This window comes from Notamacropus eugenii, chromosome 1 (assembly GCF_028372415.1).
Source record: "Notamacropus eugenii isolate mMacEug1 chromosome 1, mMacEug1.pri_v2, whole genome shotgun sequence".
NCBI classification, from domain to species: domain Eukaryota; kingdom Metazoa; phylum Chordata; class Mammalia; order Diprotodontia; family Macropodidae; genus Notamacropus; species Notamacropus eugenii.
Window position 1 is genome coordinate 218961564 of NC_092872.1, and position 23113 is coordinate 218984676.

At 36.2% G+C, this 23113-nt stretch overlaps 1 protein-coding gene across 4 annotated transcripts in view; it reads right to left on the reverse strand.

Moving 5' to 3' along the window:
- The window catches only part of WDFY4 (WDFY family member 4), a 382372-nt gene that overhangs the window by 231015 nt on the left and 128244 nt on the right, over positions 1 to 23113 (reverse strand). For all 4 annotated transcript variants that reach the window (XM_072627574.1, XM_072627546.1, XM_072627553.1 and 1 more), the window contains 8 exons: positions 22449 to 22610; positions 20066 to 20157; positions 17707 to 17806; positions 11359 to 11564; positions 10162 to 10331; positions 8303 to 8428; positions 7252 to 7416; positions 2392 to 2589 (listed from right to left, as the gene is read on the reverse strand). In XM_072627574.1, coding sequence (XP_072483675.1) covers positions 2392 to 2589; positions 7252 to 7416; positions 8303 to 8428; positions 10162 to 10331; positions 11359 to 11564; positions 17707 to 17806; positions 20066 to 20157; positions 22449 to 22610 — 1219 coding nt within the window. The remainder of the gene's footprint in view (positions 1 to 2391; positions 2590 to 7251; positions 7417 to 8302; positions 8429 to 10161; positions 10332 to 11358; positions 11565 to 17706; positions 17807 to 20065; positions 20158 to 22448; positions 22611 to 23113) is intronic.

Here is a 23113-nt window from a genome sequence, read left to right on the forward strand (position 1 = left end):
AAACAATGAGTGGAATTTATTTTAAAAAGCCAGATTTTTATAGAATGCAAGGAAATGCTTACTAATTATTAAAGATTGGAATGGGTAGGGACAAACTCAGAAAGTATTTGAGAAGATGAGTGACCATTTGTCAAGTGTTTGGTACCTGCTTCATGTATGGATTAGATTAGGTTATGTCTAAGGTCCATTCCAGCTCTGAATTTGAGATTCCATGAATAGCAATCATGTGAAATCATAAGTTCTTTCTTTTTTTTTTTTTTAATGAGATTCTCATTTCATTCCCTGACATTCTTCTCATATTTTAAATACACCCAAGAGTGCCATTGTCTTCCAAAGTCAATAACAACTTCAGTCTAAATCCTGGTATCCTAGGACAGTTATCCTAGCTAGCGGCCCAAGTGATATTTAATAGGTTTCCTATTTGGGGTGCTCATTTTGTCAGAGCAGCTCCATCTGCAATTACAGGAACTGGTCCTCTTTACTGGAATGGAAATCTCTATCTGTCTATATCTATAAGTCTATCTATCCACATAAATATATACGTGTGTGTGTATATGTATGTGTGTATATATATATATATATATATATATATATATATGTATATCTCACAGGGCTGAATCTTAATAATGCAAAATAAGTATCATCACAACTTTTTGGTGAAAATTCACTGCACAGTACAGGTAGTAATAATTTTTGCCTACTCTATAACACACTCTCAAATCTGATATCAGTATCACTAAAACTTGTCAACATAAATGATAAGAACAAAGCCTTTTTAATTAATACTAATCCCCTCTTACACATTATGCCACTTTATAGTCTATATAGCACTTTTATACATAATACAAGCTCCACAAGAAGGAAATATATCCACTATTTTAAGTTACTATATCCTAAGAGGGTTATTGTACTGAAAAAAAAGTGAGTTATTTACTTAGAAATCTATAGAGCATTAAGAGACTTGAGTAAATAACTTCTTGGTTTAGGTAGCTAAGTGGATAGACTACTAGACCTGTAGTAGGGAAGACCTGAGTTCAGTCTCAGGCATACTAGGTGGGCAGTTTGGGCAACTCACTTAACCTTGCTTTGCCTCAGTTTTCTCATCTGTAAAATAAGGATAATAATAGCCCCTACTTTCCAGGGTTGTTGTGAGGATCAAATGAGATGTTTGTAAAGTGTTTAACACAAGATCTGGTACACAGCAGGTGCTATATAAACGCTGGCTATTATTACTGTTTTTACAGATGAGGAAAATGAAGCATAGAAAAGTTGGTTGACTTTACCCAAGGTCATCCAGGATGGGGAGGCGGTGGTGGTGCAGAGATGAGTCCAGAACCCAGATCTAAATACAACACTTTCTATTACACTAGCAAAGTATTTTCTCAACAATAACCAGAGCTTTCACTGAGAGTTACTGGAAATTTGGTGTGTTTTAAGGTTAGAGTCCTAGTTGGCCATTGTTCAGGACCATGCTAATGATGGGGATGGGATCTGAAGTCTGAAAAGTAAAAGACCACGTCTTTGGGATCTAGACCCCAAAAAGAAAAGTCCCTGGCCTTTCTCACCCTTTTGCTTGTCTGCATGTGGGCCCGCCCTAGACCGTTACTCCCTTAATTCCATCTAGACCCCTTCTCTGTTCCCACAGTCTTTCTGTACATAAGATTCATCTTGCCTCCATTCAAGCATTCAGATTCAATCTGGCCTGCTTGCCAATACAAGCCTCACAAATGTTCAGATTCCTTAAGAGACTAGCCAATGCTTAAATTCCTTAAGAGTCTGGTCAATATGGCAGATTTTTAGAATCTCACCCACCCACTATCAGTGTTTTAATAAACATTTTCTTTGGTTGAAAGAAGGCTTGGGTCAAATTCATTCCAGCAGAACCTGTGTGTGGCTATTTTGGTGTCCCAGAAGCCCTAAACCTCAGCACTAAGAAATTAATTTATTCTCTTCTAATTCACTCTCTGTTCAACTCCTATTCACTCCTAAATCACTCCTGTTCAGATAAAAGGCCATTACTTTTAGCCCAAAAAGTAAATTATTCATGACCCCATCTCATCAGCAAATTGTTTGCTCATGTGACTCTTTAGAAGGCATTTGAGAGCTTCTTGATCTATGTCATAAAGCAGGAGAATTGAAGTTCACCCCAACTATATTTACTGATCAATTGATCATTCCAAGTTCATTTTACATTAAAGCTATAACCTGGATAGCCTGAAGGTCAAAGATTTTTTGCTTCCTTGGTGAAGGACAAAGGCTCTTTACCTCTCTGGAAATGTTATCCTTCCCTAAACCCTCTACCCCACAACTCCACCCACTAAATTCCAGTTTTTGCCTCAATCCTTTGGATGACTTAATATTCAAGCCCATTTCCATTGTATCAGAACCAACCTCAAGAAGAAAGTCCAACGGATGTGATTGTTTTTGTGTCGGAGAACAGAGCAAGATCTCTATGAGGAGGAGCTTCAGGAAGTCAGAGACTTGTTTTCTGGCAGGGTGGACTGTAGGAGTTGTAGGGGACTCCACACTGTTCTGTCCTTCAGCAGCAGTCAAAAGGACATTGTCATTCCGTGAGGAGTCACTCATTCTCTACTCAGGAAAAGAAGTCATTCATTTTGTCAACATTTATTAAATACATGCTCCATTCAAGGCACTGTCCTAGTTTCTTGGGATATAGAGATATAAACAAAAAGGTCCCTTCCCTCCAGGAACATATGTTCTAGTGGAGAGATAGAACATGTACAAAGATACACACACAAAGCATATACAAAGTTATAGCAAGTTATTGCAACAAGACAAAAGAATTAACAACTGGGAAAATCAGGAAAGATCTCTGGCAGGAGAGGATACCTGAGCTCTGCTTTGAGGCAAAGCAGCGACTCTACAGACTGAAGGAAGGTATGCAATGAAGCCACATGACAGGACAGCTATGCAAATTCACATGACAGATTTGGTGTCATGTATGAGGAATGGCCAACAGAATGATTTGACTAGAATGGAGAATGGGTGAAAGAGGAGGAATATGAAATAAACCTGAGAAGGTAAATGGGAGCCAGACTAGATACCATAGGACCTTATATTTAGAGCTGAAAGAAACTTCAGATGCCATTGAGTCAAACATCTCATTTTGGAGATAAAGAAACTAAGGCCCCCAAATGATGAGACTTGACGCAGATCTCACAGATAGTAGGTGACAGAGCTAAGATTCTTGTAGAAGGATTTAAATATAAATTTTGTCTTTTATCTTGGAGGAAAAAAGGGAGCAAAGGGGCAACATGGTCATACCTGGGTGTATCAAATAGGCAGTTGAATTTAGAGGTTTTTAGTAGTAGGGCATTTGTTTTCTATGCCATTTCATGCTATAATGAAGGTACAGTCATATGGATAGTATGAAGAACTAGAAAATGGGTTTCCTGGGCTCTACCATGATAGGTTCTAGTGTCCAACCCCTGAGAGTTCTAGTGTACTAGAGTATAAAGCCTCAGCACTATTAGTTGACATGACATCAGTCTGTCATTATAAGGTTTACAAGACATTTTTCATAACACCTTGGTTATCTTCAAACATTACTGAGAGACAACTTTTATCTCAACTTTTCAGTGTCCTGAAGTACCAAGAATAATCAATTTCACAAGCAGAATTAGTGGCATTAGTCAATTAAAGGGACACCTCCTCACTCCCAGCTCCCTTTTCCACCACAGTACTGAAACCTTCTGCCAATGAGATCAGCCCTCAATGTCTCACTTTGCCCATTCATAAAATTAATTAATTTTTTCTTAATTCATAAAATTAATTCAATGGCACCAGGGAGGAAGTGATTGGATTAATTACTGTTCTAGAGCCTGATTGAAAAGCTCACCGTATAATTTCAAAGCAAATAATTAGATTCATTTGGTTAAGTATCAAAAATGCTATGCTAAGATTGTGTACTGTGGTGTCTGTCCCACTTTCTATGAATAAAAGCCCCTGTGGAACAAAACAAGGAAGAGCAGGGAATTCTCAGCCCCTAATGTTGTTCATTTCTTGATTTTTGTCTTGAATTTTACTGCACCTTGGCCTAGTTTACAATCACATTTTCAGAATCATTGAAGCAACAATGACTCTTTTTCTTTTCTCTGCCACTATTATCAATTTGTGTCCAACTGAGCTCCAAATTCAGCCCCACCACTCCTTGGAATTCAGATCCTGGACCTAGAAGAATTTATCTTGATCTCAAACACACTTATTTCTGACTTCCTTTCTCTTCCCAAGCTAAGTCCTCTCTCTCTCTACAACAGTGCCTCCATCATTATCTTCAACATAGCCAATTCAGAAAAAAAGGGGAGAAATTCATGGGGAAAATGTTCACACCATGCTTTTGTTAGAATGGAATTACATGCTTCCAGGAATAAGTTTTCATTTCCTACAATTACCATATTCTTCTTCCAAGACTTAGAAGTCTTTAAGACTTAAATCTATCATCATTTTTCTCATTTCTACAACTCTGGAAATTGACCAATTTATAGAAGCACCCCCAAGGTGATTAAAGGTAAGGTTCCATCTTTACCAAGAAAAGTATAATCCTCAAGTTTGGAAGTAATTTCCTTGTTGTCTATTTACTTCCCTTAAAAGAAAAAATGGCTTTACTTGTCATTTTATTTTTTCCCTTGAAGAATCACAGGGAAGCTTAGAGTTGGAAAAATGTAAAAAAAAAACCCCAACATTGTTGGCTAATTCAATCTTTTAGTTCAAACAGTAATTTCCTCTACAACATCTATGTCAAATAACCATCCAGCCTCTTCTGGAATGCTTCCAGCAACAGGGAAATTCATCATCACTTCATTCAGACAATTCCTATTCCATTTTTAGAGATTTTAAACTTCTTATGTATGTATGTATATGTATATATTATACACACATAAACAAATGTATAAACATGTACACATACATGCTACATGTATGTGTGTATGCATTTCCCCTTGTGGTATATCAAAAATTATCTATCTATCTATGGGTCGTAGCTCTAGTCTAACCCTAATCCGTCTTCCACATGTTAGCCTATAACATATTTGGAAACACTCTTTCCCTTTACCACACCAGTCTTTCTCTAAGTTAAACATACCCAGCTCCTCTATTTATTTTTTCTTGTAAGATATGGATTCCTGGTCCTTCATCTTCTTGGTCATACTCCAGTTTATCAAAGCATGGCTCTAAGGACTGAACACAATACTCCAGATAGGATTTGCCCAAGGGAGAATGCAATAGCACCAGTACTATGACTTTTTCCATTCTAGATTCTATACAATTAATTCACACTAAGACTAATATTCAAGACTCACAATCAATAATTAGCCTTTTAGCAACTATGTTACACTGTTGGTTGGCTTACACTGAGCTTCTCATCACTTAAAATTTCTCTTTTTTTTTACATGAACTGCTGTCAAGTCATCTTTCCTTTGACCAATGCTAATACTCTATTTAAAAAAAACCCAGAGAATTTGAAAGAGTTTAGATTTTTTCATCTTTTTAAAATCAACTCAAAAATCTAAAGATCTTCTGGGTCCCGATTCTGTCATTTAATATACACTATATATAATTCAATAAACTTTTACTGAATACTTATGTTTTAATACCTGGCATATCCACAGAATGCAACAAACTCCCCATGTGAGAGAGCCTGCTTCTGGGAGAGTCATGATGTCATGTAATGGAAATACTCTGAGGAGATAATAGGGCATGTGCAGACATTCTGCAACTGGTTCCTGGACTGCTCACCACGTGGCTAATTGTAACCTTGTTGATTGGCTGCATACTTGAAACTGAGGATGTCTTCAAAAAGGCATTCATTATCAGAATCTCAGCCATGTTAGCTTTGACTGCTTATTCTTGGAGTATCTCTTTGACTTCTTCATTAACAGTGAAAGACAGTACTGTAAACAGAGAAGCTTTGGGCCTTCTTAACTGCAGCCAAAATGTGACCCCTTGAAATGGAGCATCCTTGGCCACTGCCTTTGCGCTTTCCATTTCAGGTGAAGGGATTAGTGACTTTGACCTTGTAAGTTTCAAAAGGAAAAGAGAACAAGCCTTCTGGCATCCTAATATCCAAGTATTGTAGTCAGTTCAATATTAATGTCCCAAGGAGAAAGAATTGACCTTTAAGAGTGATCTTTGAGACCCAGTCTAAAAGTAGCTGAGACAAAGATCCATTCATTCTCTGGAATTCGCTATTATGCCTCGTCTGCTTCTTGACTCCACCCCTGTAAGCCCCTTCTCCCATTGGTGAGTTTTGCTCAGAACCTCCATTTTAGGAAAGAGCCCCAATTAGCTATCCCCGAGTATTATTATTTTAACTACTAACCAGGCCTCAGCTGCCTCCTGATTTCTATGAGTCTTTTGTTCTACTGGTAAATTCTTTTCTAAATCTCCATTCTGGGAAAGGCAGTTATCCCTCATTCTCAGGACTTATGCACCAAGTTCTTGAATGAGCATCTTTCCCCCTCCTCATGATATCTCCTCATTTCTCAGTTATCCTTTTATCTTTCATAATTAAAATGTAATCTTTTTGAGGACAGGGATTATCATTCTTTTTACTTGTATTTGTGTCCCCATGGCTTAGCAAAATGCTTAGCATACAGTAAGTACTTAATAAATGTTTCTTGACTGAGATGCAGCAGTGATGCTGCATTTGGACCTGAACTTTGTAGGACCAATGCTATGTAGAAATTCAGCTAAGTGTGAGTGCGCTCTACCTAGAGACCAGGATGGAATATGGGAAAGTGTGAGGTTCTGGGAGGAACTGCTATTTCTCTTGTTGCTATTTCTTCAAAGTAAATATCCTTTTCTAAAAGTTAACTGATGTTAAGTGGTTAAATGCAATTGAGGCCATAGTCCCTGGCACCTAAGAGTAGAAAATTCAAACCTGGTAGTGACTCAGGCTAATGGCAGTAGAGAAGAAACACCCCAAACTCCAGAAAGGTAACCCTGGAACCCTGAGGGGAATATAGTGCAGGCAGAGCTCTGGGAGAATGAGCTAGATTATACTTGTTTCACATACTACATGCAAGACATCAAGAGAGGCACAAATGGAATGAAAGGCAGAAAAATAAAGAATCAGACATGATGCCCATATTATAGGAGATAGCAAGTGCTTAGAGCATAGGTATGACATGGACTGAAACACATAGAGTAATGATGTATATGCCAGGCATTAAGAGCTCTCAAGAGGGAGGGGCCACTCCCTAGGTTTTAGGAAAGGCATTCAATATTGCTCACCTTTGGAATTTTTGGAGGGAAGAGAATTGCAGCCAAGGCTTGGAGAAAGTCAGAGGACCACCATACAGGGTCCTGAGGATAGTTGTGGTATATTAGACAAAGGAACTGCATCACATTCCCAGGGTAGGTCACTTTCCAATTATCTTCTTCTGAACCTGTGATAGGCTATGAACACAATTTATGAAGGGCACGCCTCTGGGTAATTTGATTCAGCTACTGCACAAGAAAGCAGGAGAATTGGACTGCTTACCTGCCTTCCTGGATCTCTGATTCTAGAAAAGACACCTAATTAAAGTATACCCAACCTAGTCTATGCCTGAACCAAAGAAGGGACTAGTTTAGAGATCAGGAGAGCAAATAGCAAATTTTAAGTGACATTATAAGTAATATTTTCCTCTTAATTTCTCCAGGTGGTAAAAATTAGGATTCTATGGTTTCCTAGTTATTTCAAATAATAGTTAATAGTTTTTAATAGATAGAAGCTAATAGTTTGGTATTTTGTTGGGGGGGGGTTTATATCAAACTCCAATGACTTCACAAAGATGAAAATTAGGAAACTACGTGAAGTGCTTGAGATTGGACAGAAACAAATACTCTTTTCCAGCCAACGCTAAAGCACAAAGATAGGGACTGGAGGGTCAAGAGTGGGGGAAAGAAAGTCATCTTATCTGAATCAGTGTGGAAGGGTGAGGAATGGCCAATAAGGCTGGAAAGGCAGGTTGGGGCCAGATTTTAGAGGGCTTTAAGAATTAAACAGGGGACTTTGTAATTCATTCTAGAGACAACCGGAAAGCATTAAAGCTGGCTTACTCAAGGAGTCACATGGTCAAATCTATGCTGCAGGAAAATTACTTAGGCAATAATGCAAGAGGTGGGCAGATCAATTAGCAAACTAGGCAAGAGGTGAGGAGACCCTGACCTAAAAGTCATTTCTGTTTGAGTGGGCAGAAAGGGTCATATGGAAGGGATAAGTAAGAGGAAGATCCTGCTTATGATAGACTTGGAACGAGCATATTTTGAATTTGAGGTCCTGATGACAGCAAATACTCACCAGGTTAATTATGGTTTTGACCATCTCTAGTAGCAGCAGGATACCTTCTGTGCATAAACCAGACTTAAGGGCATTTGCCTCTTTGTGGTTCTGCAATAACCATTGTAACATGGCATCAAGACTTGCCTAAAATAGAAAATAGAAATTATAAGCATGTTTTAATTTATATATGCATAATTCATAAATATATAACATATGTAATTTATGAGCATCGGCATTATGTAGTGGATGGAGCTGACTTTGAAGCCAGGAAGGCTTAAGTTCAAAGCCCCATCTTCAACCCATACTGGTGTGATCCTATACAGAAAACTTAATTTTTCAGCCTCTAAGACTATACATAGCAGAGAATGTGCCAGCCTACATTGTTAGGAATTTCCTCATCTAGAATTTTTCTATGCCAAGTTGGAATAAAAAGGGATATAATAGAACAAAACACTCTTCTAGTGTATTCCTACCACTGGAAATTAGGAATAAGATACTTATATATTTTACAATTTGAAAAACTGAAGAAAATGAAAAAGAATAGAGGCAGGCTTTTCTGGTTTGAGGAAGGGTAATTTGTTATTGTTATTTTATGGCTTGGAGAAGAGCTTTAACTAGGAGATTAAATACACACCAGCAGGAATAGTTCAGCAGAAACATGGGAAAGATACCTGGACTGCTGTCAATCAACAAGTATTTGGCTTGTCACTTAACCTTTGCTTCAGTTATCTCAATGGGAAAATGGGCAACAATAATAGAACCTACTTCCCTCAGTTGTTGTAAGTTGTTGTGAAATATTAGATAATATTTGTAAAAGTGCTTAGCATGTTCCCTGGTACACAGTAGGTGCTGTATAAATGCTTATTCTTTTCCCTTTTCTATTTCTTAGGCACCTCCTAGGTGTCAGGCTCAGAGCTATGTGCTGGGGATATGAATATAATGAATGAAACCATCCCTACTCAAAAAGAGGGAGTAAGGGCACTTGCCCCATTGTGGTTCTGCAATAACCATTGTAATATGACATCTCTTCTCAGTCTTACCTTCCCTGAAAGTTGCAGCTTCTATTTGTGACCCCAGTATTCCCTGATAGTGTCCACAGCTTTTCACAAACCCTAGACTTACTCCTCTTCTCTATCTGTGTGTATCTTCCATTTGTTTCACTGTGGTGTGTATTTAGGTTGCTCATAGAAATTATTAAAGCTTGTGTAGTTTGCTGACTGGCTAATCCTCATTTGGAGATTCCTCCAAGTTGGAGATTCCTTCAAGCAAGTTGCATAGCTATCTTTGGACAAAATTTCCCCATCATGATAAATGAAAGATTAACGTGGCTACCTTCCATGTTTTCAAAGAGAGACCGGTGAAAGTGTGACTTGTTCAATTCACTCTTACCAAGACACCATCTTGCATGAAGATCCAAAGCTAACAGATGGTAAGTTTGTGAGGCTCCAGTAATCTGCTCATGGGACGGGAATTACTATCAGCTTTGGAAGTCAATTTCAGCTGAAGACATACATATGTAAAGAACTGTTTTCCTGTCAAGTATTTCAGAACTTTCAGATGAGAGAAAGAAAAGAGAGAGTGGCATCTAGTCTACTAGTCACCAATCCATCTTCAGCTGCAATGATCTAGAAATCACGGATAGCCAAACACAGGAAGCTTTTTGTCTAAAATCTCTTCTGATGGCAAGAATAATCATTTTGAAATTATATGATTTTTAAAATAAACAGTTAACTGGCTAAGGGATCTCCTACCAAAACTGATGCAACTGCTTTTCTATCATTTATTCCTGAATTTTGTCCCTCCTTTTTCCCTTTTGGTATCACAAAGTAAAAATAAACTATCCCTCCCCACCACTGGAAGCATTTCAGGGGACTCACCTTGGACTCAATAGTCACTTCACTCAGTGGAGTCTGAAGGAAGAAGCTAGCTACAAGGAGGTAGACTTCGGGAATGTGAATATGGTGGCTAAGAAATGTCGATAATATTTGAAAACCAGAAATCAGGCAGGAACCATAATCAGGCATTGGAGACTGATTTTTTAAGTTATCTAAACATCAAGGGAGAAAAATATGTGATACAGATGTTTTTGACCAAAATCAATTAGTACAATCACAACCATTGTCAATAATATATTTGTATCAAGAATATTTGTTTCATCTGCCATTTGCCTAATAATGTGAGTGACAAAAATGAGTGTATACTCAAGAACCCTATGTTTCTTCAATGAGTGATGATGGTGATAATGCATTTACAAATGTTACATGATCCCATTCAGTTTAAATCAATATTTATTAGATACCCACCATATGTCAGGCACTGGGCTAGCCGCTAGAGAGACAAAGACAAATATAGAATAGTATCTGCCATCAAGGAGCAATCATCCTCTTAGGGCATGTAAGTTGAAAGTCACTCCTTGTCTGCTATATGTAAGTTAACAGAGAATTTTTAAAGTGGCTGTTTGAAATCAATACAATATACCAGAAAGAAAACATGCTAAGAGCTGAAATTTATATAACACACTAAGATTTGGACAGCTAAGTAGTACAGTGGATAAAGTGCCAGGCCCAGAGTCAGGAAAACTCATCTTCTGGAATTCAAATACAGCCTCAGACACTACTAGCTGGATGACCTTGGGCAAGTCACTTAATTAACTCTGCTTCAGTTTCCTCATCTGTAAAACAAGCTGGGGAAGAAAATGGCAAACCTTTGCAGTCTCTCTCAAATTGGGTCATGAAGAATCAGACATGACTAAAAATGACTGGACAGCAACAAATTAATATTTGAAAAACATTTGACATGCATTATTTTATTTAATGCTTACAATGACCAGATTAGGTGCTACAGTTAGTGTTCTCATTTTACAGATGAAGAAACTGAGGCTGAGAGGTTCAATACCTTGCCCATGGTCATATATCTATCACGTGTCAGAGACAGGACTGAACACAGTTCTTTCTGATTCCAAGTCCAACACATTACTACATACCATATAGTTTCTTAAACATTAAATTACATAGACGTATATACATATATACGTATGCATGTATATTCTTTAAAATCCTTTGTTTTAGACTTACCCATCAAAATATTCACTCCTAAAATGCTGTTTTCCACCCAGGATCCCCCTGACAATCCATCTTTAAATTTGGCCCGTAGAGTTGGGTTGTACAAAAAGTGCAATAGCAGTTTAATTCCTAACACCACTGTACTTGGGTGCAGATGATCTTGGATGAACAACAGAAACCAGTCAGGTCCCAGGTTCAGAAACATTTCTTCTTGTGACCTGTGGAAAGATGCATTTTTGCACAAGTGGTTATTTTTGTATGTTGGTATAGTTAGAAAGCTGTCCTCAGGGCTGGGAAAATCTGGGTTCCAGTCTAATCTTTGAGATCCACTAGCTGTGTGACCTTTGGCAAGTCAATTAACTTCTCAGCACTCTAGGCAAACCTCTCTAAAAGGATAAGTTACCAGAGAAGGCACTGACCTATATCAAGAGGATTTGCTCATTTAGGAGTTCCCTAATTCAACAGAATCAAAGGTCTAGTCCCTATTCCAAATATACCATCTTAATTGCTTTAATCTGAACACTTAGTGTACAAAATTGCTTATGTAAATTTGGATCCTGAATATTTGGATTTGTCAAAAAGTTGCTATTTTGTATTGGAATCTTTTAATCTCTCAACAACAGGCAAACAAGTCATTGATTTATATCAGACTTAAGATCATAGGAATAAATTCTAAGATTAGAAGATTATGAATCCTTTCAACATTTTGGCTGAAGAAAAAAATTTGAAAAGCTAAGAAGATCTCAAAAAATTATTTTGAAAAAACCCACAACAAAATGTTCCCAAAGTACAAGGAAAAGAATTCCAGTTAAACTTACAGTTAAGTTGTTAAAAAGAACAACAGATTTTAAGCCTGTTGCTACCTATTGTTAACAAAAGGGTTAGAAATATAATAGAAATAAATTATAGTTTAAATTGCATACTATAATTAACAAAAGAGAAAATAGTTGCACACGTCCACATTTATATTTAAATAGTATTTAAAGCAAACAAGCAATAACATCCTTATTTTTTATTGCTGGCAAAGACTTCTTGGCCATAGCTTATTACTTATGAAGAGAAGGTATAGATAAGGGAAGGCCAGGCTCAGAGGGAAATTTTCTATGCTTGGCTAGCCATCTTGCTCCCTTCATCCCTCCCATATCTTTCACCACAACTCTTAAGTCATGAGACCAAAAGGTATTTCACATTTCCTGTCTTTGTGCCTCTCTATCTTCAGCTCTCCATTCTGACTTTATGGGTGGAATCAGCCAAAAGAATAGATTTGATGTCATTCAAGTGACATAGCTATTTAACCCTGTATTACAAATAAATTAAGAATTTGCTCTAAAATCTCATACAATAACAGTTTCCTAAAATGCAGAAGTGGCAGTTGTGATTTTAGATTAAGTTGAGTTCAAGGGAAAAATATAAAAAGAAGCAAATAAGGTTACAAAATGGTAGTCAGAACAATAAATAATGGATATTTAATTTAAAGTTTATATACCAATAACTTTGACATATAAGCTCATAAAGGAAATGTTTTTCATAATATAATAACAAATATATAAAATCGTGATATGAGGGACCTTCAATATATCATAATCAGAACAAGACAAAACTGTACTGTCTCTCTTTTATTTATCATCAGAGAATCTTTGAATAGGATTAGCAAAGTGAATTTTGTATTATTTTAGCACGTGTAGAGAAAACAATTTATGGATATTTTACTCTATCTATGCAGTTATTTAAAAAAATCAACAAATAATAAATATAGCAGGATCCTACACTCCACATTTCTCATTAAAGTGTATGACTGCAAAAATGTGACCTTTTCTAGAGAATTTGTCATTCCCTTCCCTTTAGATAATTTCATCAGGGGTATTTTTAATATATACATAGATCATTCATGTAAAGATTTTATAGAGATAAAAATTTATGGCTAAGAAGTTGCAATTATCCTTGTTCTCTAGCTTATGTCATTTGATAATAATATTGCGATCTCTTCTATTTTTTTTATTCATCCCCTGATTGAGAAACTTTGATAATGAATCTCTAAATACTTATATTTTGCATTCAAGCAGAAATATCCCCTCTTTGAATGTGGTCAGGCTTCACTACTCTTCTTGAACTTCCTCATATCATATCCGGTGTTGAGATGTTTGAGTCAAAATATGATGGTTCCACTGTCATCCATTATGGGAATAGATTGCCAAAGAAATGATGGTACATCATTTTTCTCATCTATTTCTTGACTCCTATTTTCATCTATAAAGGTCTCTGGGTGACCTGGCTTAGTTGTAACTTACATCAAGATTTCTACATGGTCATTTTCCCCTCTATTGCTTTTTACCTATTTTATGATATAATCCTGCATGCAACCTTCTATCATTCTCTTCCATGATTTTTTTTTCTAAATGTATTTGGAGTCTAAGTTGGTATTACCCTTTTCTACCAGCTCTCAACTTGGCAATGACATCAAATGTATGGTGCCAGAATCAGTTTTGGGACCCAACTGGTCTCCTTATTGTGGGAATTGCTTTCCACTGGCTAAATATCTCAATGAAATGGTGATAATTAAAAATATTTATTGTGTCTATTATGTGCCAGGTGTTGTGCCAATGCAAGGGATACCAAAAATTTCAAAACACAGTCACTTCCCTCAACAATTAGAGAAATGCTAATTGCTTAGAGACCAGGTCAATATAATAAAAATTACAATTCTACCTAAATTAATTTATTCAGTGTCATAATAATCAAACTACCAAAATATTTTATAGAGCTAGAAAAAATCATAACAAATTCATCTGGAAAAGCAAAAAGTCAAATATAGTGAGGGAATCAATGAAAAAAATCAGTGGAGAAAGGTGGTGTAGCAGTAGCAGACCTCAAACTGTATTAAAAAGTGGCAATTATCAAACAATTTGGTACTGCCTAAGAAAAAGAGTAGTGGATCAGTGGAATAGATTATGTACACAATACAGAGTAGCAAATGACAATAGTAATCTAGTCTTTGATAAATCCAAATATCTAAGCTATTGAGGTAAGATCTCAATATTTTACAAAAAAATGCTGAGAAAACTAGAAAGTAGTTTGGCACAAACTATGTATAAACCAATATCTCACACTGTATACCATAAGGTCAAAATGCAACATAATTTAGACATAAAAGGTGTGTCATAAGCAAATTAGGGGAGCATGAAAAATTTTATCTTTCTCATCTATGGATAAGGAAAGAATTTATGCCCAAACAAGAGATAGAGAACATTATGAAATGCAAAATGAAAAATTGTGATTACATTAAATTTAAAAGAATGAGAAACTTGTACATCCTCCCCGCCAGCTGTTTCCTGTTTTCCTTCTAATTTTGGCTGCATTGGTTTTATTTGTGCAAAAGCTTTTTAATTTCATGTCATCAAAATTTCTATTTTACTTCCCATGATCTTCTTTATCTCTTATTTGATCATAAACTTATGCCTTATCCATAGATCTGGCAAGTACATTTTTCCATGGCCAAAAGGCAATAAAACTGTACATATCCTTGACCCAGCAATAGCACTACTAGATCTGTTTTCTAACAAGATGAAAGGAAAAGTACAAAAATAGTTATGAGTTATTTTGGGTGGCAAAGAATTAGAAATTAGAGGGCATCCCCTCATCTGCGTAATGGCTGAACAAGTTGTGATGTATGATTGTGATCAAATAATATTATGCTAAAAAAAATGATGACCAAGATGTTTTCGGGAAAACCTGGGAAGATATATAAACTCACAATACTGAGCAGAACCAGGAGACCAATATTGTAAGGATTATCAACTATGAATGACTTAACTATTTTGAGTAATTCAATGATCCCAGACAATTCCAACAGACATATGATGAAAAATGCTATCTACCTCCAGAGAATGAAGAAATGGAATCTGAGTGCAGATTGAAGCATATTTTTTAACTTTTATTTTTCTTGGGTTTTTTTTTTTTTGCAATGTGGCTAATATGGAAATACTTTACATGATTTCACAGGTATAATTGATATCATATTTCTTGTCTTCATAATGAGTAGAGGAGGGTGGAGAGAGAATTCAGAGTCAAAATTTTTAAAAGTGAATGTTATAAATAACTAATAAAAGGTTTAAAAGCTATTTGAAATAAAAAAATTAGTATGAATACAATTGAACAGTGCTTTTAAATCAAAGTTTATTTTAAAAAGATGCCCATCACACTTACATCCCAGTGTTTTGGTGAGTATATCATGCACATTAGGACTTGCAGAATTTATAGCTGTAGAAGCTGTCAGTTATTCTCACCTTACAATGAAAAAATTCAGGCTTAAGGGATTTATTCAACATACCTGAGAAAATGCAGTAAAAAGAATGTCTGGCACAACAAGCTTTTCTTTTAGACAATGAGGCAGAGGCAGTTAAAGTGGTTTCAAGTGACACTTTGGTACTACTGCCTATATAATATATGGAAAAGGTCACACCTTCTCTGTGCCTCAGTTTCCTCATCTACAAAAACAGGAAGTTGGACTAAATGATGTATCATTTCTCTTCTAAATTCTATGATTCTAAGTAGCAGATTTGAACCCAGTGTGCTTTGACTCTGCACCCCTCTCATTCCTTAAATTTTCACATTTTTTGATCTCAAGATTCCTTTATACTCTCAAAATTATTGAGGACTACCTCTCTCCACTAGCTCTTCATATTTTACTATACAAAAAATTAAAATATCTTAGTATCATTATGAAAATATTATTGACTTTGCAGAACCCATGAAACATTCTCAGAGAGCCCAGGCATCCCTGGACCACATTTGGAGAACTGCTGACCATAATCACAGAAAAGAGTGAACAAGCCTTGTGTGAGGAAAAGCAAAGAATTTAGCTCACCAGAAAAATGGAGACATTGAGTAGGGAAAGGCATACAATGTTATAGGCTGTCATTAAAAAGACATCTGTGATAAGAGTAGAACTGAGGAAAACTTCACGAACTGCATAAACAGATTAAAAATTCACTTGCAAAAGGGATGACTAGGTGACAAAGTGGATAGAGCACCAGCCCCAGAGCCAGGAGGACCTGAGATCAAATCCAGTCTCAGACACTCAGAATTTTATGACCCTGAGCAAGTCACTTAACCTTGATTGCCTCAACAAAAAATTACTTGCAGTGCTATTTTATTATATTTCTGAGAGAGGAAAAGTAGCAAAATGGGTGTCATACTTGAAAGATTTATCAAATGCCAGCTAAAGCCAATGACTAGATCTTGGACTCTTTCTGACCTTTACATTTCCACACAATAAACGTGACTTTGTCAACGTTTCCTTTTGCAAATATGGAGTTTTTATGGTGAATTCACCAAGTTTTTCAGTTTTCTTTTCATAGAATACTGAGTGTTTTTTAAAATGACTACTAATTTTTAAGTTTTCAATTAAAGAATTTAGAGATGGTGGAAGGAATATTCGACAACACTGAAAGCAACTCCATCACCTTGCAGATAAGAAAAACGATGTCTAGAGACATTATTCAGTCTTTCAGTCATGTCTGACTCTTTGTGACCCTATTTGGTGTTTTCTTGTCAAAGATATTGGAGTGGTTTCACCATTTCCTCCTTCAGCTCATTTTACTAAAACTGGAGCAGACAGTTAAGTGATTTGCCCAGGATCACCCAGCTAGTAAGTATCTGAGACTACATTTAAATTCTGGAAAAGCAGTCTTCCTGATGAGACCTCGCACTCTATCCACTTTACCGCCTAGCTGCCCTCTAGAGAGGTTATGTGAGATAGCAGCCCAAAGTTAACAAGCATTTCTTAAGTGCCTACTGTATGCCAGTTATTGTGCTAAGTGCAGGTTACACAAAGAAAGGCAACAAATAAGGGTGTCAACAAACTCCACAACTACGAGGTCATGTTGTGTAGTAGAGAACTGGCCTCAGAGGCAAGGAAACCTGGGACTCCTTTCTGACACATTCTGTCTATATCACCCCAGCCAAGTGACATAATCTCTTATGTCCCGGACAGCTTTCAAAGACTCTATGTTGCTGATTGGAAAGCAATCTAGACAGGTAAAAGTTATTTTACATCAATGTTCCCCTACACAGACAAAATCCCAGATGAAATAAAAAGGAAAAAACAACTGAAGTGGAATTTAAGAAAGAAAAAGAAAAGAAAAGGGTTTATAATAATTATGCCGAATTTTCTTCCTCCTCAATTTTCAGAATATCTTAGGGCAAGGCCTGGTTTAGTCTATTGGGAAACCGCAATTTTCCTACTGACAGTGCTAGAAATATGTAGCATAAATGCCAATCTTTTCATTAAGGAAAATGTCTTTTTACTGCTCCGTGTATGAATTAGCCACATGCTGGATCACCCAGTACACTGTTACTTACTCTGAGGACAGATGAAATTTGTTGGAAGAGATTACATCCAGCAGCATCTCGAGTAACTGGTTTCTGAGCCAGATCATCCTGCCAGATGTTTGGCTTCCGGCTATAAACGTAGAAAAGAGAAGAAACCAAAGTAAGATATCAGAATGCAGACTTCAATAAACAAATCAGAAAGGGAGACAGGTAGAGATAGGAAGTTCTTATCTGTGAATTTGGAAGGTTCCCCTGCATTCCCTTTCAGGACATAGATCTGAAGCTGTCACAAAGAAACTTTTATGGCAAGCCAATTTAGAGAGGATGATTTAAAGTCTTCTATAATCTGGCTCATACCTTCTTTTCCAGTCTTATTTCCTTTTATTGCCATCCATGCTCTCTCCATTCCTATCAAATTGGACATTTGGCTGTTCCCTGAACATTTTCTTTGCATCTTTCCCCACCACTCCTTTCCACAGAGGTCTGGAATATATTTTTCTTTCCTCTCTTCTTCAAAGAATCCCTAGCTTCATTCAAAGCCCACCTTAGCCGTCACCCCCTACTAAGATCCTTTTCTGATTTCTTCCAATTCTTAGTACTCTGAGCCTTTTGAAATACTTTCCATTTAATTTACCTTTAATTATCCATATACATGTTGTACTCTCCCTTCTAGTAGAATATAAGTTTCTTGAGGGCAAGCATTGCTTTATTTTTGTTTTTATTTACCCATCTACAATACCTGGCACATAATAGGTACTTAACAAAATATTTACAGAATTAAATTGAATCTTCAAACATAATATTAGAAAAATATTTTGTTATTAAGTTAGCAACCATCTTATCTATATATTCACTAAGGACAGAATAAAAGGTACTATATTTAAACTATAACAGAAGTAAAATAAGTTAGATATTAGGGATGAACTTTCTGACAAAAAAGCATTTAAGAGAAGATGTTAAATATTTGTCTTTGTGGAAAAACACTCATTTGATTCTTGCAAATGCAAATAAAGGACCAATTCAAGTTCAAATCTCAGCTCTGCCATATAGGGTGATGGATGTATTTGCATGTGCCATGTGCATATGTTTGTGTGTGTGTGTATGGAGAGAGAGAGGGAGAGAAAGAAAGAGAGAGAGAGAAAAAAGAGAAAGAGAAAGAAAGGAAGGAAAGATGGAAGGAAGGAAGGAAGGAAGGAAGGAAGGAAGGAAGGAAGGAAGGAAGGAAGGAAAGAAGGAAGGAAGGAAGGAAGGAAGGAATGGAGAGAAAGGAAGGAAGGAAACAAAGAGATCTTGGGTAATTCATTTCACTTTTCAGGTCCTCATTTTATATAATAATTAATACTTAACTTAGTGGGTAAAAATGCAGACTAAATGAGCTTGCTGTATGTCCTGTTTCAAGTGCCAATTTCTTTAAACTATGAAACTGCAAATTATAACTGATAAGAAAGGCAATCCGAGGTATGAACAGAGGACTGGTTTTGTAGTCAGAAGATCTCGGTGGGATTATTGTTTCAAACACTTTTCTTAGTTATCTGATCACAGACAAATCATTGGCTGAGTGATCAAGAGCAAATCACTTCACAGCTCAGAGTTCCTATTTCTTCAGCTGAAGTGGAGAACATTAATATATATTACGTAAAGTATGTACTATATATCTATATGTTATATAATGTATATATCATATGCATATGTGTACATATATGCATATGAGAGAATATTAAATGTAAAGTGTTTTACTCAAAAATGACACTAAAAAGCAATAAAAATATTTTATTACACATGTGTATATATAACGAATATAATATATACATAATGTATAATGAATGGACTTCATACAAATTTGAGTCATTATTATTTTTCATTTGCAAAAATATTAATCTCCCATAGGCTGTGTTTATTTATGAACACCTTTGGCCATGGAGATAGGACTGGAAGTGATCTCAGATAGTGATGATCTAGTCTAAGTCCCTCATTTTACAAATGGAGATACTGAGTCCAAGTTAGGTGACTTGCTTAAGAACACAAGGGTGAGAAGTATCAGATATGAAATTTAAACCCTGGTTATAGAATCATAGATTCAGAGCTAGAAGGCACTGTGCCTCGTCCATAGAAGTCACTTAATAAATGATTGTTAGTGGCCATGTAGTCCAGTTTCATAATTTTACAGAAGAGGAAATTGATACCTAGAGTACTTCAATGACTTGCTCAGGCTCATATAGGTAGTAAATACCAGAAGCAAGATGTAAACTAAAGTGCTCTTACGATTCTATCATGTTGGTCCTCCCTGTAAAGGTAGGTATTTTAGGGAAATTGTGAGAATAAATATTGGATATCCTCTTATCAAGACTTCAATAACATCAAAAACCAGCATTGCAGAAAGTCTTCTTACCTTCTACAGAAGAGTCTGAACTCCTGTCCATGTTAATCTGCTTTTCATTTACTGAAGAAGGTTTTAGAGTATAGACGACAAATAATCCAATCCTTTAAGGAAACAAAAGGAGGAGCAGGGGAAGAAGGAAGTAAGAAATGTCATTGAAGTGTATCTTTTCTGGGCATATCATCAATTTTTCTGCTCAGATTCAACTGATTTGTAACTTAGGATCTCCCTTATATAATTAGAATGTGAAAATCAGACAGTAATTTTGCAGAAAGAGTTAACCAACTGTTGATTATCTAGGGTAGGCAAAGGGAACAAATCTGAAAAGAGTGGAAAACAATCATGAATTTACCCACCTTGGTGGAGATAGGGGACAATCAATAATTTACATTGAGAAGCGTGTCAAGGATTTATCAGAAAATCAATATTACTCTATCATATGTGGTATAAAATAATCATTTATTTCTTTCAAGAGTAAAGTAAGGACATGATACTTATCTCTGTGCTAAGTAACTTAGTAAATAGAGTGATAGACCGCAAGGAGACCTGAATTCAAATACTATCTTAGATACTGATTAACTGAATAATCTGGGTTTTAACCTCTCCTGGCTTTAGCTTCTCCAACTGCAAAATACATTTTATAATAGTACTTACCTCACAGGGTTGTTTTGAGGATCAAATGAGGCAATAGATGTAGTCTGCAAACCATAAATCACTATGCAAATGCTAGCTACTATTATCACTTTTGTCATAATCATAAAGCGTTATCAGAGGTAGCACAGTGTAGACCATTAGGTTTATCATCAGTGACCTGAGTTCAAGGTCTTTTCAGCTTATTAACTGTACAACCTTGGCCAGATCATTCAATCTTTCCAGGTCTCAGTTTCCTTATTTTTAAAATGGAGGAGTTGTACTAGATGAATGCTAGTACTAGGAGTTGTACTAGATGAATCCTTCTAGCTATTAATCGATAATTCCATGATCAATCCTTGTGTTGGGGCTGAATTCATGGTCACATTTGGATCCAGTGACATTTCCCCCCAATCTGTGCAGAACTCATAAGTAGGCATAAGTCAAATTCGATTCTTTATGACTTGAAGGAAAGGTGATATTATCTTAAATAAGGAAAGAACTACAGTATATCTATCTTTTTTGTTTTAAAGATGTTCCAAATTCCCAAATGCTCCCTCAAAACCAGAAAATAGAAAGCTGAAGCTGGAGTCAGGAAGACAAGTTCAGAGCGACCCTGACACTGATTGGACATATAAGTAGTAGAAGTTAATTCATGCAGTTTCCCCATTGGTAAGATGAGGAATCCAAAGGACATTCCTATTGATAATATTTGTATTATTAACCCATTAATGCTGAAATCCTATAAATACTGCTTCATGTAGCTAAATGGATCTACTGAGGCAATACCAACATGGCTACTGATGTGAGTGAAAAATGAAGCATAGTAAAGTTGGCCAACTTGTACTAGAAGGTAGGAAGGAGAATGTAACAGTAAACCAATGAGAAATGGCAGTTTTGTTGCTGGTCAGCTTGGAGAATGGCTACTCAGTGAGTAGAGGCCAATGGCTAACTATTTACTGTGGGTATTGACCTACTTTTCTCCATTAGACTGTGAGCTCTTCAGGAACAAGAACTATTTTTTTGCTTTTTGGGTGCCTAGTAGTTTTCTCACCCTTCCTTTCACTTGTACTTTTAATATTTCAAGTAAAACAAGAAATCATCCAAGGCAGCAATGTAAAGTTTGCCACTATCTAAAGCAGAACGTGGGAGGGAAAACAATTCTGCAAAGAAGAGTAATGTTCATGTTCAAATAGTGGCTGTAGAAATGTATACAGAGATCATATAGGACTCTGGGAATTCCAAAATCTGATAAACAAAATATAAAATGAATATTCATAATGCCAGTTAGTAACCTCAACTCTTATCCAATGATAGTTTTGAACCAACTAATCACTAATTTAAATAAGTAGGAAGTTTCTGTCCATTCAAGTTCTTCAAAAAAATGGAATCTTACTATCAAAGGGCAAGTTGGTTTACTTTATATTTTTAAACTATTAAAATGATTAACTATTAACCCATGTTAACAGTTAACCAGCACTTGTAGTAGCTAATACATATGGCTGTTGTGAGGTGAAAATGAGATCATATGTACTTATATGGTTATTGTCCTTCATCTTCAGAGAGGACCCAAATGACATCACCATTGTAAACTGAAATTTCAGTGTGTCCAACTGTGGCTGATCAGACCAATATGAACTCGAAATGCTCTACCACAGGTTGAGCACAGATAGTCCATGTGAATATTTGAATATTGAAATAGAATATTAAAGTTCCATTTGTTAGTGATAAATGTTTCCATTCTATGTATTATTATTATCACTACCTAATGACATCCTGCGTGTTGAAATGTCTCTTCAGCAAATGACCCAAAATGGAAGTGATGGTGGAGATCTTGGTGGAACTGAGAATAGGGTCATTAAAGAGGAAGACCAGCCTAGGGATCAGTTGTAATCTGTGAGCAATTTCAGCATTCCGCGCCCCTTCCCTGGTGAAAAAGACAAAGAGACAGTAAAAGCATTTACTGGAAAGAGCCAAATTTGCTACATTTCTGCTAAAAAGGTTTGCAGACTCTGCTTGTTCCTTGGACCTTTGACTCCTGATGATTTCTTGGCAACTTCTCAAAACAATGTCAGACATTCATTGAATATGTGTCTGTTATCAAAAACCAAAGTCTGCACTGGGACACTCCTCTACTTCTTTCTTTTCAACCCCCGGAAACTGCCACATTTTAGAGAGTTCAAACAAAAGCCCTAATTATTGACTTTTAAATCTGTGCATCAGTGGAAACAAATGTAGACCACATAAAGCTCAGAACAAAGACATTAGATATGTACGTGATCTCTAACACCACTTTGCCAATAGCCTAGAAATGGCTGGCATTCTTCAGTGAGCTTGTCTGAGTGAATGCCTTGCTCATCCTTTGGAAACCACAAAGTGAATAAGTTCATATTATCTTAAAGTCAAAATTTAAAAATAATTCTAGTATTC